Genomic DNA, 16158 nt, shown 5'->3' with positions numbered 1-16158 from the left:
ACCTCATGGCTTGGTTTTTGCGCTGATATGCACTGTCAACTSTGGGACCTTATATAGATAGGTGTGTGGGCCTTTCCAAACCATGTCCAATAAATTGAATTTACCGCAGGTGGACTCCAATCAAGTTGTAGAAACATCTCAAGGATGATCAATGGAAACAGGATGCACCTGAGCTCAATGTCGAGTCTCTTAGCAAAGGGTCTGAATGCTTATGTAAATAAGGTATGTTTTTTTATTTTTTTATACATTTGCAAAATTTAAAAAAAATACTACTTTTGAATATAGGGTATTGTGCGTAGATTGAGGGAACAATTTAATTGAATCAATTTTAGAATAACTCTGGAAAAAGTCAAGAGGTCTGAATACTTCCCGAATGCACTGTATATACACATAGACCATAGATATTGTCACTAATTTGATATTCCCTGGTCTCCCAAAGCCACAGTAGAGTTATTACTTTACTCACAATTCATTTGTACATTTGATCAACTTTGTTAGATTTTTTGCAAATCAATTGATCTATTATCTATCGATATGGTTTGTAAGGTTTGTCTGAGACAAAGCTATGCTCCCTGGTACGCATTTGCGAATCCATGACCAAAAGGATATCTGCAGGGGGAGCGTATTTTTCGCTGTATGTGTCCTATTGGTCGCATAATACCTGTACGTTATGTACCCTATGTGATTGGGCATACAGTCAAAGCCACCTCTGGTAACAGTTGCAGTTGATTTGCTAACTACCTGTATCGGGGCAACCAACTTCAATAATTGGCTGATTCCTCTAAAGAGACGCAGTTGATTGGTTAATCCGTTCGTATAGTAGCACTGGCTGCATGAATTGCTAAAGCAACTGCTTTTTTTTGTTTGTTGCTAAAGCGACTGCTGTTGATGCTATGACCTGGAGCTTGGTGTCAGCGTCACGCTGCATCTGGACCAGCCGTGCATGAAACTCATAACATTGTGTCAAGTGGTTACAGATAGAAGAAACGGACAAGTAAACCCATTTGACGGAACAACTGACTGAAGGGTTTGGAGGTAAAACACATAATTTTCCTCTCAAAAATATAAGCAAATCTGGAATGATGATGAGTCTCTTGAAAAAGCGTCTTTCTCCCTCTGGCGGTGTAGCGTGTGGGGCTCGGCTGACTATCCAGACACCACGGTGTGTAGGTATTTTCTTATCTGATCATGAATGATGAGAAAGCATGGTCAGCGAATTTCATTAATAGCGGATAGCTATCCTTATCAAGTGAGCACAATAATGGAAGACTGTACTGCTACGACCTTTGCAAACGTTAGTGCGAAGACAACTGCACTGCGGATTAGGACRGATTTGTATGGCGCCAGCCTGCTAGCTAGCTATTTGTGAGTTGTGCCTTGTAAACCAGCATGCTGTGTGTTGTAGCTTGGGAAACAACATAAACCTGTCAGTTTGTGGAAGACTATTTGGGCCATTTATAGATTAAATATACGATATATTGATTTTTCAGAATAGCTTGCCTGGTACTGTCTGTAGTTGTCCATGAACGCACACAGCTGCCTGTATATCATATCATATGCATTTTGTTGATGTACAGACCCCCCCAAAAAAGAAACTGCTTGTCTTTTCCAACTATCAGAGACTTTGTTGATAACTATTTTACTGAGGGAAATGTACTTACTACGACTGTGATAAATGGTTGTGTCCCTAGCTATTTTAAGATTAATGTATTAATTGTAAGTCGCTCTGGACAACAGCATCTGCTAAAGAACTTGCATTTAAAATGTTAAGATAGTTTAGGCAGTAACCCTTCTCTGCTTACTTTGTCAGCATGCACGGCGAGTGATGGTCACAGATGTTATTTCTGTTGGAACTTATACATTTTAAATTGTTATGTTGCCTATTAGAATATCCTTCTTTGTGATTATACCCCCCACCCCACTTTCCAAGGTTCTGTGCATAGCATGATGGGGTCCTTCAGCCGACAGGAGTTCTTCCATGAGCTTGTGGAGGGCTGCCTTCTGCCCACCACTCAGCAGGGCCTGGAGCAGGTCTGGCAGCTTCTGGTCATCTGCCTTCTATGCCGACTTCTCTGGATTCTGGGTGAGATTTCACATTCCTTTGTTTGAAATGTCACTTTCGGAATTTCATTGTCGCAGACATGATGAGTATTAGGAGAGTAATTTTGATTTGACATTTCTGAAAAATTATTATATAGAACTACATGCATGTTTTACGACTGTCTACAACTACATGCTCTTATTCTCTTCTGTGTTGTTGTTTTGTTGGCCTGGTCAGGCCTCCCATCCTATGTGAAACACCTGAGCACTGTGGCAGGAGGGTTCTACACCCTGTACCTGTTCTTTGAGCTCCACATGGTGTGGGTGGTACTGCTCAGTCTACTGTGCTACCTCATCCTCTTCCTCTGTCGACACTCCAGTAACCGGGCCACCTTCCTCTCCATCACCATCCTCATCTACCTGCTCATGGGGTAGGTAGGCCTTCTCTGTTACCAGGCAACAACATACAACTTTTTAAGTAAAGATAATTGATGATAAACAACTTGACTTAGTCCTTTTAGCTCCTAGTGGAGTAAACATCCTCTAATTGGTCTACTGTTGACTTATCCAACCAGAGAGCTGCATATGATGGACACCACCACCTGGCACAAAATGAGAGGTTGGTTCATACTTTGTAATTTGTTTTTATATACGGTACCAGTCAAATGTTTGGACACCTACTCATTCAAGGGATTTTCTTTATTTTAACTTTTTTCTACATTGTAGAATAATAGTGAAGACAAACTATGAAGTAACCAAAAATGTGTTGAACAAATCAAAATATATTTTATATTCTTCAAAGTAGCCACCCTTTGCCTTGATGACAACTTTGCACACTCTTGGCATTCTCTCAATCAGCTTCATGAGGAATGCTTTTCCCAAAATCTTGGAGTTCTCACATATGCTGAGCACTTGTTGGCTGCTTTTCCTTCCCTCTGCGGTCCAACTTATTCCAAACCATCTCAATTAGGTTGAGGTTTGGTGATTGTGGAGGCCAGGTCATCTGATGCAGCACTCCATCACTCTCTTTCTTGGTCATATAGCCCTTACACAGCCTGGAGGTGTGTTGGGTTATTGTCCTGTTGAAAAACAAATGATAGTCCCACTAAGCGCAAACCAGATGGGATAGTGTATCGCTGCAGAATGCTGTGGTAGCCATGCTGGTTAAGTGTGTCTTGAATTCTAAATGAATCACAGACCGTGTCACCAGCAAAGCATCCGCACACCATCACACCTCCTCTTCCATGCGTCACGGTGGGAACCACACATGCCGAGATCATCCGTTCACCTACTCTGCGTCTCACAAAGACACGGCGGTTGGAACCAAAAATCTCAAATTTGGACTCATCGGACCAAATKACAGATTTCCACTGGTCTAATGTCCATTGCTCGTGTTTCTTGGCCCAAGAAAGTCTCTTCTTCTTATTGGTGTCCTTTAGTAGTGGTTTCTTGGCAGCAATTTGACCATGAAAGCCTGATCCACACAGTCTCCTCTGAACAGTTGATTTTGAGATGTCTTTTACTTGAACTCTGTGAAGCATTTATTTAGGCTGCTATGTCTGAGGCTGGTAACTCTAATGAACTTATCCTCTGCAGCAGAGGTAAGTTGGGTCTTCTTTTCCTGTGGCGGTCCTCATGAGAGCCAATTTCATCATAGCGCTTGATGGTTTTTGCGACTGCACTTGAAGAAACTTTCAAAGTTCTTGAAATTTTCCAGATTGACTGACCTTCATGTCTTAAAGTAATGATGGACTGTCGTTTCTCTTTGCTTATTTGAGCTGTTCTTACCATAATATGGACTTAGCCCTGTTTGGTAAAAGACCATCTTCTGTATACCACCCGTACCTTGTCACAACACAACTGATTGGCTCAAACACATTAAGAAGGAAAGAAATTCCACAAATTAACTTTTAACAAGGCACACCTGTTAATTGAAATGCATGACTACCTCAGGTGAAGCTGGTTGAGAGAATGCCAAGAGTGTGGAAAGCTGTCATCAAGGCAGAGGGTGGCTAATTTGAAGAATCTCAAATATAACATTTATTTCAAATTAGTTAACACTTTTTTGGTTACTGCATTATTCCATACAGTTGAAGTCTGAAGTTTATATACACCTTAGCCAAATACATTTAAACTCAGTTTTACACAATTCCTGACATTTAATCCTAGTAAAAATTCCCTGTCTTAGGTCAGTTAGGATCACCACTTTATTTTAAGAATGTGAAATGTCAGAATAATAGTAGAGAATGATTTATTTCAGCTTTTATTTCATTCATCACATTCCCAGTGGGTCAGAAGTTTACATGCACTCAATTAGTATTTGGTAGCATTGCCTTTAAATTGTTTAACTTGGGTCAAACGTTTTGGGAAGCTTTCCACAAGCTTCCCATAAATACATTTTTGCCCATTCCTCCTGACAGAGGTGTTGTAACTGAGTCAGGTTTGTAGGCTCTGCTGGCACATGCTTTTTCAGTTCTGCCCACAAATTTTCTATAGGTTTGAGGTCAGGGCATTGAATGGCCACTCCAATACCTTGACTTTGTTGTCCTTAAGCCATTTTGCCTCAACTTTGGAAGTATGCTTGGGGTCATTGTCCATTTGGAAGACCCATTTGCGACCAAGCTTTAACTTCCTGACTGATGTTTTGAGATGTTGCTTCAATATATCCACATAATTTTCCTTCCTCCTGATGCCATCTATTTTGTGAAGTGCCCCAGTCCCTCCTGCAGCAAAGCACCCCCACAACATGATGCTGCCACCCCTGTGCTTCACAGGAGGGATGGTGTTCTTCGGCTTGCAAGCATCCCCCTTTTTCCTCCAAACATAACGATGGTCATTATGGCCAAACAATTCTATTATATCAGACCAGAGGACATTTCTCCAAAAAGTATGATCTTTGTCCCCATGTGCAGTTGCAAATCGTGGTCTGGCTTTTTTTATGGCGGTTTTGTAGCAGTGGCTTCTTCCTTGCTGAGCGGCCTTTCAGGTTATGTCGATATAGGACTTGTTTTACTGTGGATATAGATACTTTTGTACCTGTTTCCTGCAGCATCTTCACAAGGTCCTTTGCTGTTGTTCTGGGATTGATTTGCACTTTCGCACCAAAGTACGTTCATCTCTAGGAGACAGAACGTGTCTCCTTCCTGAGCGGTATGACGGCTGCGTGGTTCCATGGTGTTTATACTTGCGTACTATTGTTTGTACAGATGAACGTGGTACCTTCAGGCGTTTGGAAATTGCTACAACCAGACTTGTAGATGTCTACAATTTTTTTTCTGAGGTCTTGGCTGATTTCTTTAGATTTTCTCATGATGTCAATCAGAGGCACTGCGTTTGAAGGTAGGATTTGAAATACATCCACAGGTACATCTCCAATTGACTCAGGCTAATTGACATCATTTATCAGAAGCTTCTAAAGCCATGACACAATTTTCTGGAATTTTCCAAGCTGTTTAAAGGCACAGTCAATTTAGTGTATGTAAACTTCTGACCCACTGGAATTGTGATACAGTGAAATAATATGTCTGTAAACAATTGTTGGAAAAATGACTTCTGTCATGCACAAAGTAGATGTTCTAACCGACTTGCCAAAACTATTGTTTGTTAACAAGAAATTTGTGGAGTGGTTGAAACACTATTTAAAACTAGTTTATGTAAACTTCCGACTTCAACTGTGTTTTTTCATAGTTTTTATGTCTTCACTATTGTTCTACAATGTATAAAATAGTAAAAATAAAGAAAAACCCTTGAATTAGTAGGTGTGTCTAAACTTGACTGGTACTGTGTATCCCCCAAAACCCTGTGAAAGATTCATTAACAGGTTACAACTATGTATATGTGATGAATATTTCAAGTCTCACTGAGTTCTGTGTCTGCAGGTTCCCAGATGGTGGTTGCCATGAAGGCCATCTCTCTAGCCTTTGACCTGGATCGAGGCGTGGTGGCTAATGTGCCTTCTCCTGTGGAGTTCATGGGCTATATCTACTTTGTTGGGACTATCATATTTGGGCCCTGGATCAGCTTTAACAGCTACAGAGAGGCTATAGAGGGCCGCAAACTGGTAAGTTCAGTGTTAAGTCCTGTCTAGAGCAGAGGGATACGGAAGGAGATAGATGAAGGATATTGAGAGAGAGGGATGGTATTTAGATGTTCTCCTCGTCTTCCTCAGAGTTTCTCCTGGATATGGAAAGTGTGTGTCAGCTGGGTGAAGAGCCAGCTGTGTCTGATCACCTCTAACTGTGTTGCTCCCTACCTCTTCCCTTACTTCATCCCCATCTACGGAGACAAGCTGCTACGCAAGTAAGTGGATGACCTAACCTCTTATTGCTGTTGTAATGATTTACTGTAGGTCATAGAAAGCATCCACAGACATTGATGTTTGATCGATCAAAAACAAGTGGAACGTAAATGTTTTTTGTAGGAAAGATGTTTGAGTAATGTTTTTCTGTAGTGTAATGCGCACTCTTATTTGTTTCTTTTTCTCCCTTTAAATAAATGTTCTTACTTTGCCTTGGCTCTGTCCCCAGCAAAACAAAACGGAAGATCAGGTAATTATTTATCAGATTTTATGACAATACAATATCCTCCATCTGTCTCTGTAATTTATTTTATGTTGCATGTCCATTTCTAACTCACCAGCTCTTCCACCTTCCTGACACCTGCACGTCTGTATCCCCATCATTCCTACAACCGCGTCTCTCTGTCCTGTCCACTCATGCCATGAGACTTAAGAGTGAGTGTGTATCAGTTAAATGTATAAAATAAATGGTGATAACTGATTAACATTTTCCTTCAATTGTTTGCTGCGCAGAGGTTCTGTGGCAAGGTATGTTTAATGCCATTTATATTACAATGGAAAATTGTATTGTTAGGTCCAATGCAGTAGTTTTAATCTCAATATTAAATAATTTCTGCTTAACAATTAAGTACCTTACTATGATTGTTTTCAATTAAATGTTCAAAAAGAAACTTAGCAAAGAGCATTTTCTCAAGCAAGAAAAAAATAATAAAAACTTAAGTTGGAAAAGTGCAGTGTGAAGGTGCGACAGTGGGAAAGAAGTGCTCGTATGCACCTCTGCTCACATCAATTGCGTTTGGTTGGGGAATCTGGTGGGAGAACAAGTAAACATTTGGGGAGGGGAAAACTGAAAACTAGCTGTTATTGGCAGAAAGGTTGGGAACACTCTTTCTTATTAGTCTATTTACCACATCACCAGGCAGGCCAAAACTACATCCCACCAAAACAGGCTGAAATTTCAGGCAGTCTTTTCAAACAGCTCTTACACTAATAGGGCATGATTTAAATATTTAAAACAATTTCACAGTATTATTCCAACCTCATAGTGTGGAAATATACACTGCTCAAAAAAATAAAGGGAACACTAAAATAACACATCCTAGATCTGAATGAATGAAATATTCTTATTAAATATGTTTTTCTTTACATAGTTGAATGTGCTGACAATAAAATCACACAAAAATTATCAATGGAAATCAAATGTATCAACCCATGGAGGTCTGGATTTGGAGTCACACTCAAAATTAAAGTGGAAAACCACACTACAGGCTGATCCAACTTTTGATGTAATGTCCTTAAAACAAGTCAAAATGAGGCTCAGTAGTGTGTGTGGCCTCCACGTGCCTGTATGACCTCCCTACAACGCCTGGGCATGCTCCTGATGAGGTGGCGGATGGTCTCCTGAGGGATCTCCTCCCAGACCTGGACTAAAGCATCCGCCAACTCCTGGACAGTCTGTGGTGCAACGTGGCGTTGGTGGATGGAGCGAGACATGATGTCCCAGATGTGCTCAATTGGATTCAGGTCTGGGGAACGGGCGGGCCAGTCCATAGCATCAATGCCTTCCTCTTGCAGGAACTGCTGACACACTCCAGCCACATGAGGTCTAGCATTGTCTTGCATTAGGAGGAACCCAGGGCCAACCGCACCAGCATATGGTCTCACAAGGGGTCTGAAGATCTCATCTCGGTACCTAATAGCAGTCAGGCTACCTCTGGCGAGCACATGGAGGGCTGTGCGGCCCCCAAAGAAATGCCACCCCACACCATGACTGACCCACCGCCAAACCGGTCATGCTGGAGGATGTTGCAGGCAGCAGAACGTTTTCCACGGCGTCTCCAGACTCTGTAACGTCTGTCACGTGCTCAGTGTGAACCTGCTTTCATCTGTGAAGAGCACAGGGCGCCAGTGGCGAATTTGCCAATCTTGGTGTTCTCTGGCAAATGCCAAACGTCCTGCACGGTGTTGGGCTGTAAGCACAACCCCCACCTCTGGACGTCGGGCCCTCATACCACCCTCATGGAGTCTGTTTCTGACCGTTTGAGCAGACACATGCACATTTGTGGCCTGCTGGAGGTCATTTTGCAGGGCTCTGGCAGTGCACCTCCTGCTCCTCCTTGCACAAAGGCGGAGGTAGCGGTCCTGCTGCTGGGTTGTTGCCCTCCTACGGCCTCCTCCACGTCTCCTGATGTACTGGCCTGTCTCCTGGTAGCGCCTCCATGCTCTGGACACTACGCTGACAGACACAGCAAACCTTCTTGCCACAGCTCGCATTGATGTGTAATCCTGGATGAGCTGCACTACCTGAGCCACTTGTGTGGGTTGTAGACTCCGTCTCATGCTACCACTAGAGTGAAAGCACCGCCAGCATTCAAAAGTGACCAAAACATCAGCCAGGAAGCATAGGAACTGAGAAGTGGTCTGTGGTCACCACCTGCAGAACCACTCCTTTATTGGGGGTATCTTGCTAATTGCCTATAATTTCCACCTGTTGTCTATTCCATTTGCACAACAGCATGTGAAATTTATTGTCAATCAGTGTTGCTTCCTAAGTGGACAGTTTGATTTCACAGAAGTGTGATTGACTTGGAGTTACATTGTGTTGTTTAAGTGTTCCCTTTATTTTTTTGAGCAGTGTATATACAGCACAGGAAAATAATGTAAGTGGGATTTGAGGCTTTTATTTTGACAGGTGTCTTCTAATCTAACCTTCTTCCATTGACCTCTAGGTGGCTCCTGGCCTATGAGAATGCACTCTCATTCCACTTCAGCAACTACTTTGTGGGTTACCTGAGTGAGACCACCACCACTCTGGCTGGAGCAGGCTTTACTGAGGAGAAAGACAACCTCAAATGGTCAGGGCATTAAAGCGTCATGGTGACTAAGCTTGGCATAGACTTGCCATAAGTTACAGTGCATTCGGAAAGTATTCAGACCCTTTGACTTTTTCCACATTTTGTTACGTTAGTCTTATTCTCAAAAGGATCAAATAGTTTTTTCCCCTCATTAATCTACACACAATGCCCCATAATGACTGTTAGGTTCTAATTCTCAGAGAAAAAACTCAACGGACACTATGAAAGATTAACCAAGTTTATTCTTCCCAGAGGATTAATACAGCTACATTAGACAAACACATTTTCACACAAGCACTGATATTTAACACTTCCGCCTAGGCTGAGTCTCCTCCTACACATCTATACAAACATTGTATCTTTTCTGCTAGCCAGGACACTAAGTGATACGGGCCATAAACTTTTATTTCTCCCTTAACGTGGCCTGATCTCACCCCCCCCACTCAATATTTCAATAGGATACCTGATATAATGTAAACGTTATACATTACCCTCTCCCTCAGTGACATGAATAAGTATATTTCATATTCTCAGAACCCAACGTGACTAAGCAAAAACAGGTTTAGATTTTTTTTGCACATGTATATATCGAAGAGAAAAAAAAGTATTCAGACCCTTTACTCAGTACTTTTTTGAAGCACTGTTGGCTGCAATTACAGCCTTAAGTCTTGGGTACGACGCTACAAGCTTGGCACACCTGTATTTGGGGAGTTTCTCCCATTCTTCTCTGCAGATCCTCTCAAGCTCTCAGGTTGGATGGGGAGCGTCGCTGCACAGATATTTTCAGGTCTCTCCAGAGATGTTCGATCAGGTTCAAGTCCGGGCTCTGGCTGGGCTACTCAAGGACATTCAGAGACTTGTCCCGTAGCCACTCCATTGTCTTGGCTGTGTGCTTAGGGTCGTTGTCCTGTATGAAGGTGAACGTCGCCCCAGTGTGAGGTCCTGAGCGCTCAGGAGCAGGTTTTCATCAAAGATCTCTCTGTACGTTACTCCGTTCATCTTTCGCTCAATCCTGACTAGTCTCCCGGTCCCTGCGGGCTGAAAACATCCCCACAGCATGATGCTGCCACCCATGCTTCACCGTAGCGATGGTGCCAGGTTTCCTCTAGATGTGACGCATGGCTTTCAGGCCAAAGACTTCAATCTTGGTTTCATCAGACGTGAGTCTTGTTTCTCACTGTCAGAGTCCTTTAGGTGCCTATTGGCAAACTCCAAGCGGGCTGTCATGTACCTTTTTACTGAGGAGTAGCTTCTGTCTGGCCACTCTACCGTAAAGGCCTGATTGGTGGAGTGCTGCAGAGATGGTTGTCCTTCTGGAAGGTTCTCCCATCTCCCCAGAGCAACTCTGGAGCTCTGTCAAAGTGACCATCGGGTTCTTGGTCACCTCCCTGACCATGGCCCTTCTCCCCCGATTGCTCAGTTTGGCCGGGTGGCCAGCTCTAGGAAGAATCTTGGTGGTTCCAAACTTCTTCCCTTTAAGAATGATGGAGGCCACTGTGTTCTTGGGGACCTTCAATGCTGCAGAAATGTTTTGGTACCCTTCCCCACATCTGTGCCTCGACACAATCCTATCTTAGAGCTCTACGGACAATTCCATCAACCTCGTGGCTTGGTTTTTGCTCTGACATGCACTGTCAACTATGGGACCTTATATAGACAGGGGTGTGTGCCTTTCCAAATCATATACAATCAATTTCAAGTTGTAGAAACATCTGAAGGATGATCAATGGAAACAAGATGCACCTGAGCTCAGTTTTGAGTCTCAGAGCAAAAGGACTGAATACTTGTGTAAATTAGGATCTGTTTTTCCCGAATGCACTGTAAATATCTTATTTGGCCCCCTCCTAGTTCTCTTTCCCCCTTCAAACAGCCCAACTGAAATGCATGTGTTTTATTCTCCAGGGATATGACGGTTGCTAGGCCCCTGCATGTGGAGTTTCCCAGGTCTATGGTGGAGGTGGCCACCTCATGGAATCTGCCCATGTCCAGATGGCTCAACACCTGTAAGCTTTCTGTGAAATGGGACAAATTTACATCATTGTTACTCTGCCTATAAAGACCTTACTTTGAACCAAATACACAAGATTAATACAACTGTTATTATTATTTTTTTACTTTTCAGTTGCCTCTACAATTTAAATGTAAAGCAGTGAAAATCCCAACTCAATTACTCCATTTGAACCAGAATACAAACTTGATTCCCATTAAACTGTTTCTGTCTGATCACCCAGATGTTTTTACCAGTGCTCGCAACCTTGGAACCTTTTCAGCCATCCTAGTAACATACACAGCCAGTGCACTTCTACATGTGAGTATGCACAAGCAGGTGTGGGTGTGAGTGCAGGTGTGTAAGAGATTTTCTTACCATTGTCTCCTTTGGCCTTTAGGGTCTCAGCTTCCACCTGGGTGCAGTGCTACTGTCTCTCGGGTTCATCACGTATATTGAGCATGGTAAGTCCATAAAAGAAATAGCCTGCTATTCAAAAGTAACCCTTTGCTAATTTTATTTAAGCTCCACGTTACCTTTCAGTGAAAACACTATTTACATCTGGAGAATAACTTTAGGTGACATATAGAGTTTGTTTATTACTAATGAAAAATCAATTAACTTGGCTTTGTGGCACAAAGCACGGCAAATGCTGAGTAGGTATGAATCATTGTGAATTATATTTGATCTGCCTGAGACTAATTTTATTGGATTTTCCTCTGTTCCAGTTTTGCGGAAGAGATTGGCAGCCATTTTTAATGCGTGTATTCTGTCAAAGAAATGCCAGCCAAACTGTTCTCACACGAACAATAAGGTATGGTTTAAATATTTTATTTGTGTGATATTTATGCATAACGGAATTTTCATATGTAAAGTCTAAAAGATTTGTCAATATTGTCCCCATGCAAGTGGTCCATACAACGTTTCACAATATCTCTTATACTTAAAGGAAAAATCTACCCAAATCCATTCAGTACTATAATTTACAGTGTTAAATAACACTAATATGTGAGAACAATATTWTTTTGTGAACAAATGTTTCATTTTGACGTTATAAGGTTGGTAGAAACATGGAAAATCGTTGTGGAAATCTGTTGTAGCTCAAGTCGACTACAAAATCCACAATGCAATGCTCTAATGGCTGGCTAGCTAGCAAACGTAGCAACACACAATAATACCAAAGACAATATTAGCATGTAACCTGGCTAGTTAGCTGTTAAATTGGCTAAACAAACTGCACTATCAATTTAGGCGTCTACAATGTCACCATATTCAACCTGCAGATCGATGTGCCTCACAGAGTGGACTCTAACATTCGCAACGGCAGATATACTTTTGAGGAGACGTTGCCCATGCTACGTCAATGGGCCGTGCGGTGCATTCTGGGACAAGGAGTTCTCTCCTGCAAGGAGTAAATAGGAGTATTGGGCGCCAGTTCAAAACCCAACATTAGCACGAATTCCATCAACAAGAAGTAACACATTACAAATATTTCCCGAGATGTGAGATGATTCACTTGCTATCCGTGATATCGCGTAACTTTGGGATCGTGACATTATGTACTTTCGAGGAAAATCCGCACCTTTCTCAACATATACACTGACTTTGAGAAGGGATTGCATGACGATTAGCTTAGCAACCGCCTGATGCAGCATGAAAACGTGAACAGACTGTCAACCAATCGCGCTGGGTGGGGTGTTATACATTYCTTCATTCATCGGATTCCTACCTCCTTTCTATAATATCTCTGGCAATGGCACCATGTAATACACCCTGAACTAAATAGGAAAAATGTGCTAGACCCTACATTAAATTACATATTTCTCGAGGTAGGAATATCGCAAAAATATGATCAATGGTTCATTCAAAAGAAGACATCCTCCTGACATCGGCCAGTATTGAAATATGACATATATGATAGATGTTTTCGCAATCTAAAAGTTGTATTCCTATTAATTAACTTCTTACGGCTGAAATCCCGTTAACGGGATCGATATGACAACAACCAGTGGAAGTGCAGGGCCCCAAATTCAAACGACAGAAATCTCATAATTACAATTCCTCAAACATACAAGTATTATACACCATTTTAAAGATGAACTTGTTGTTAATCCCACCACAGTGTCCGATTTTCAAAGGCTTTACGACGAAAGCATACCATGCGATTATGTTAGGTCAGCACCTAGTCACAGAAAAACACAGCCATTTTTCCAGCCAAAGAGAGGAGTCACAAAAAGCAGAAATAGAGAAAATGAATCACTAACCTTTGTTCTTCATCAGATGACACTCATAGGACTTCATGTTACACAATACATGTATGTTTTGTTCTATAAAGTTCATATTTATATCCAAAAATCGCAGTTTACATTGGCGCGTTATGTTCAGTAATGTTTTGCTTCCAAAACATCCTGTGATTTTGCAGAGAGCCACATCAATTTACAGAAATACTCATAATAAACATTGATAAAAGATACAAGTGTTATGCATGGAAMTTTAGATAAACTTCTCCTTAATGCAACCGCTGTGTCAGATTTCAAAAAAGCTTTACGGAAAAAGCACACCATGCAATAATCTGAGTACAGCGCTCAGAGACCAAAACAAGCCATACAGATACCCGCCATGTTGTGGAGTCAACAGAAGTCAGAAATAGCATTATAAATATTCAATGACCTTTGATGATCTTCATCAGAATGCACTCCCAGGAATCCCAGTTCCACAATAAATGTTTGTTTTGTTCGATAAAGTCCATAATTTATGTCCAAATACCTCCTTTTTGTTTGCGCGTTTAGTTCACAAATCCAAATTCACGAGGCGCAGGCCAGACAAAAAGTAAAAMAATTCCATTACAGTTCGTAGAAACATGTCAAACGATGTATAGAATCAATCTTTAGGATGTTTTTATCATAAATCTTCAATAATGTTTAAACCGGAGAATTCCTTTGTCTTTAGAAAGGAACGCAGCTACCACGGGCGCGCGCCTGACTGAGCTCATGGCATTCTGCCAGACCTCTTCCTCAATCAGCTCTTATTCTCTCCTCCACAGTAGAAGCCTGAAACAAGGTTCTAAAGACTGTTGACATCTAGTGGAAGCCTTAGGAAGTGCAATATGACCACATAGACACTATATTGGATAGGCAAAGACTTGAAAACCTACAAACCTCAGATTTCCCACTTCCTGGTTGGATTTTTTCTCAGGTTTTTGCCTGCCATATGAGTTCTGTTATACTCACAGACATCATTCAAACACTTTTAGAAACTTCAGAGTGTTTTCTATCCAAATCTACTARTAATTTGCATATCTTAGCTTCTGGGCCTGAGGAGCAGGCAGTTTACTCTGGGCACCTTATTCATCCAAGCTACTCAATACTGCCCCCAGCCATAAGAAGTTAACTTCCAGTATAGTGAGAGCGACTCTATCACGGTGCAGCTGGATTTCTGCCTGCTTGAACGCCAATAAAAATGACCCAGGGAACTCAAAGATGCACAAAAACATAACATTCAAAATGGGTGAACCTTTCCTTTAATCGATGCCAAAAAATCACCAATAACAATGTTTGCAATCTCTTCTGCTCCTCCCATCCACACAGGTCCTGTGGGTGTACATCATTAACGTAGCCTTCAGCACCCTGGCTGTCTTCCACCTGGCATACCTGGGCTCTCTGTTCAACTCCAGTGTTGACTACATGGATGATGATGAGGAGGTAACTATTTACTGAATGGTGTCAGTCTCTAAGATGTTCAAATACATACATGACTCTGAGTCATCGTCAGATCTTTTAGAACGAAGCATTATGGTTGAGTTAGGCATTTCAAACCCATGTCTACGTTCTCTCCCTTTACAGAGTGACGTGGCCAACCACACCATTCAGAAGTGGTCGGAGCTGAGCTGGGCCAGCCACTGGGTGACATTTGGCTGCTGGGTGCTCTACCGCATCATCCTCTAAATGTGTGTCTGTGTGAGAGTGAGAGAGCGAGCTGGGGATAGAGACGGTGAGAGAAATGACTCACCCCTATGTACAGTATATGAACTATTTTACTCAAGACCAACATGCAATGCTCAGGACACCGCCTAAGAGATTGGGCTATCTACTTACTGTAACCTGCTGGTGATAAACTATTTTTGATACTCTTCAAATAATGCCCCACTCTTCCTTAATCGCATAATTTTGTTTTTAATCACATTTTGTTTGAGCTGCTGCATTTGTCCCTTGTGGAAAGACTGATCAGTATCTGCTGTCTGACATCTCACTGTGATTCTCAATCAATACCCATCCTGTCAGCATGGCAGTGGTCATTCATTCACTCTTTTATGGACTGCTAAAAACCCGTTCACTAGTTTTCAGAAGTGATTCCAGAATATGCCATTTAAGTGTTGTTTTCCTGTTCCTCTATTAGACTGCTATATATTTTTCTATTACAACCTAATTAGTTATTACATCTGTAGAGTATGTAAAACCCAGGTTTGAGATTAGGAAAGTGTCTTTCTGTTTGTATGACAGCACAACAAAAAAATTATAAGGCAGCAACTTTCCTTTGTGGATTTTAGTAGAAATAATATAAGTTTTTCATGTTTTTTTTATTTATGGAAATAATCATGTCAATTGGTGCCAAATTTTAGCCAGTTTTTCCATTGTCCTGTTAATAACTATGTAACTGTGATATATTTTACAAATTATTGTAGTTGTCAAGAAAGAATACGAAAGTCTTTACGTGGTCAGTCAGAGTTCTTCGTGTTGCTGTAAAGCGGATTATGAAAATACATAATACATGCATCGAAAACAGGAAGTTAAGATGACGTTTGAAGTTGCATCAGTAACTAAAGGCTTTGGTCATTTTCTATATCCTGCTCTTTTWAAAAAAAACATGTTTTTAAGGAAATTAATTATTTCTAATGGAATGCATACTGCACATAAACTGAATCGTACTGCTGCTGGTTATCCCACACATCCCATTCCTTACCAACAGATTCTACAGTACCT

General features: G+C 41.5%; 1 protein-coding gene across 5 annotated transcripts; it reads left to right on the top strand.

Moving 5' to 3' along the window:
- The first annotated feature begins 818 nt into the window (after positions 1–818).
- Positions 819–15884, top strand: LOC111966642 (protein-serine O-palmitoleoyltransferase porcupine-like). 5 transcript variants are annotated; one of them, XM_023991484.2, is made up of 16 exons: positions 819–1035; positions 1129–1365; positions 1931–2083; positions 2279–2471; positions 2616–2659; positions 5919–6100; positions 6209–6339; positions 6567–6587; positions 6851–6865; positions 9067–9192; positions 11095–11195; positions 11424–11500; positions 11580–11643; positions 11908–11993; positions 14767–14880; positions 15022–15884. In XM_023991484.2, the coding sequence occupies exons 3-16, from the start codon at positions 1945–1947 to the stop codon at positions 15121–15123; spliced, it is 1395 nt and encodes a 464-aa protein (XP_023847252.1). In that variant the 5' UTR covers positions 819–1035; positions 1129–1365; positions 1931–1944; the 3' UTR covers positions 15124–15884. The 5 variants fall into 5 exon arrangements, with proteins under 5 accessions (XP_023847252.1, XP_023847253.1, XP_070300652.1 ...); XM_023991485.2 differs by lacking the exon at positions 1129–1365; XM_070444551.1 differs by having other exon boundaries at positions 819–1166.
- The last annotated feature ends 274 nt before the right edge of the window (positions 15885–16158 follow it).

The sequence above is a fragment of the Salvelinus sp. IW2-2015 genome, linkage group LG7, assembly GCF_002910315.2.
Source record: "Salvelinus sp. IW2-2015 linkage group LG7, ASM291031v2, whole genome shotgun sequence".
Lineage (NCBI taxonomy): Eukaryota > Metazoa > Chordata > Actinopteri > Salmoniformes > Salmonidae > Salvelinus > Salvelinus sp. IW2-2015.
This window is presented reverse-complemented; position numbering and strand designations above follow the sequence as displayed.